The sequence below is a fragment of the Oryzias latipes genome, chromosome 22 (assembly GCF_053564925.1).
Source record: "Oryzias latipes strain Hd-rR chromosome 22, Olatipes_Hd-rR_3.1".
In the NCBI taxonomy this organism is placed as follows: Eukaryota; Metazoa; Chordata; class Actinopteri; order Beloniformes; family Adrianichthyidae; genus Oryzias; species Oryzias latipes.
The window spans coordinates 20800774-20803816 of record NC_136258.1 but is presented as its reverse complement, the minus strand read 5'-3'; the positions used below and the strand labels follow the sequence as shown (position 1 = coordinate 20803816).

At 42.0% G+C, this 3043-nt stretch overlaps 1 protein-coding gene across 1 annotated transcript; it reads right to left on the bottom strand.

The window, feature by feature from the left end:
* Positions 1-242: 242 nt before the first annotated feature.
* Positions 243-1579, bottom strand: dio3a (iodothyronine deiodinase 3a). The gene has a single exon (XM_011490298.4). The coding sequence runs from the start codon at positions 1461-1463 to the stop codon at positions 675-677; it is 789 nt and encodes a 262-aa protein (XP_011488600.2). The 5' UTR covers positions 1464-1579; the 3' UTR covers positions 243-674.
* Between the last annotated feature and the right edge of the window lie 1464 nt (positions 1580-3043).

The following is a 3043-nucleotide window of genomic DNA, read 5'->3' as shown; positions in this document are numbered from 1 at the left end:
ATGGAGTAGGATTATGCTTACTTTATTGCTAAAGTTTAACAGTTCGAGAGAAAATGGGGGCAGCAAGATGTTTTAACTAAAGCAAATATAAATAAGGTGTTCCTTTTTGCAAACATTTTGGGTAAATTATCTAATTTTTTTTTTTTGGTATTGTTCTAGGCTCTAAATATTTTCCTTTGAAGGAAACAAATTTAGAAAAGCCTCTTACGGAGCTTTTAATTTGAAAGAACAGAGGCCTTCGGGACAAGTGGAATACATTTTATTTCATAAAAAATATAGATATATATTCATAATCTGTACAAAAGCGCCATGCAAGGCGGAGAGAAGCAGCTTCACTCTGATCTTCAGTATGATAAACATCAGTGTCGGCTCTGTGGATCTGACTCCATTTAAGAGGCGAACTTCACAACAATACTGACCAGCAAAGTGATGCGCACGTCTCAAGGTCCTGGCGGGTTATAAGCGCACTGACACAGAGGAGGGTTAAGACAAAATGACAAAGTAAAAGTTTGTCACAACAAAATGCAGAAAAGAACATTTTTATGATTTTATGGCATGTTCAACAAATCACTTCTTTAAAAAAAAGCAAAAATAAATACGCTAAACGGATTCCTAAATGTGGAATTTTGCAGCATCTTTGTTTCTGTCAGCAGCTCTAAAAAGCGTGAAGTAATCTACATATTGATCACTAAATTATTGGACTTCTCCATCCCCTTTCTGTATTGGTCTAGCCAGTCTCTGAGCTCTGAGATCCGGTACCCTTCAGGACCCCTACCACCTTGATAAACGACCTTTCCCTCCTGCAGAATGTAAAGTCTGTCGAAAAAGGCTCCGTACGCAGCGTTGGAGGAGTTTTCCATGCTGTCCACTACCACCAGGCAGCCGGGCACCTCCAGGTGCATCAGCTGCGCTGCGTTCAGCCGGTCCTCCAGACGCCGGTGCTTGGGGATCTGGTAGGGCGCGTCGGTGCTCATCCAGCCGTCGGAAGGATGCGCTTCCTCGATGTACACAACTAAAGAGTCTGCGATGTCTGCGTTCTGCTGCACCACACCTTGGAAAGCCTTCAGACGCGCCATAAACGGCGGTCAGGTGCAGCTGCCAAAGTTGAGGATGAGCGGTCTCTTGTCCTTGGCGTAGTCCAGGATCCGGCTGCATCTCTGGTCCTCCAGATGGACCACTTCGGTGTTGGGCGCTCCGCGTCCCAGATGCGCCGCTTTCAGGAAGTCCAGCTTGTGTCCGTGCCAGACGGCTTTGAGCGACTCCACGCTGAACAGGCGGTTGGAGTCGGAGATGCACAGAGGAGGATCAGTGGCATCGCCTCCCTGCTCCTTCATCCTCAGGAAAACCCTTTTCCTGATGCAGGAAAAGTCAAGCAGCCAAAACACAACAGCTGCCAGCAGAAAACGCGGCAGCAGCAGCAGACAAACTATTGCATTTTTCAGAGCTTTCATGGTGTTCATCATGTCTTGTTGTTACAGCCTGGATGAGCTTGCTGCGCCACGATCTCGTGGGTTGAAGTTGGGTTACTTGCAATTTCCTCTGGTTTTATAGCGCCAGCAGATTTGAATGAAAAACAGCCCGCCTCCAAACTGGGACTGAGGCCTCACATGGTGGGGATTACCTTCATGCATCTCAACAGTTAAAGGCAGGAGTGGATCAGTTTGGGGCTCTTCTTCTTTTGCAACATCCAGCTAGGGATGCCAAGGAAAATGGTGTAGGCACATACAGGATGGAACATTCCTCCAAAAACCTTATGGCAACATCTTCAGAAACAATCATGAATGTGCATAAATATGCATAAAAAGGTCTCCATAAATGCAAACTAACTCACATTTTCTTCATAAATAAGGACTTGAGGATATGAAATTCAAATTGTTTCAAGTAAGCCTTTTAAATTGAATATGAATAAACTATATTCTCATGGTGCTTCATAGCATCAAAAATGCTTTGTACCATAAAAACATACAGGAAATATAGAAAGGTTTACAAATGTCGTAGGAAAAATCAACATAAATGAGGCATACAGAAATAAATTACATGAGAAATAATAAAAGCGGTAAATAAATTGAAATACCACAATTTAACTGAATATTTAAAGACCAAAAAAATGATTTTTTTGATGTTTTTAAAATGCCCTTGGATTATTTTGCTTATGAAGGAGGACATATATAAAGAAAATTAAGATTAAAATTGTATTTCTGAGTATTTCTTTATTCAAATCATGGAGCAGATGAAAAAAATGCTGTTTAAAAACAATAAAGTAGAAGCTATACAGTCGGCCAATATAGCAGGCAGGGGCGTGCACAGGATTCTAAAGGGGCAGGGGCTCAAAGTCGGAAAAGGACAGCAAAAACACATTTTTTTTGTCCTTTACACAATACTGAAATTGAATACAATTTTAAAAATAAAAGTAGTAGTACCAATATAGTACTATTAGATAAGTATTCAGCCATGGGACCTGTGTAGGTGAAAGTGATACAATTGTCATTTTCTATGTAAACAAACACTTTTTAATATGAGGCAAAAAGGGCAGGTGGTCCGGCACCCCAAGGCTCCGATGTGTACACATAGGGGCCTTGGGGTGCTGGAGCACCTTTCTACATCAAACTGGCATCTGGCTAGGCTGGATTGCCATTTTTGTTGCATCTGTAATATTACGTTGGAGTCGTGAGGGGCTGTAAGCTAGCAAGAGGAAGTGTAACAAAGGGATGATGGGAAGTCAGGGCAGGCTTACCCTGCGCTAACGGTCCCACCCACAACTTAGAGACGAATAAACTCCTGCCGCTTTGCAGAAAATATGTCCAAGAAAATAATTTTTATATTTATTTATTTTTGGGTTAAAAACTGCATAATCCAAAATAAAAAGACCACTGGGAATGCTTTTAAAATAGACCAAAAGACGATCGGCGTTGGACTTTACAGGTCTTTTCGAAGAAGTTTGGATGAAAAAAAAGGTCAGATGCTACAGCAGGTCTGGATTGTTGAGTTTACACTGTGACCGTGGCACACACAGTAGGAGTTATTTACCCAAAGCAGTCAACCC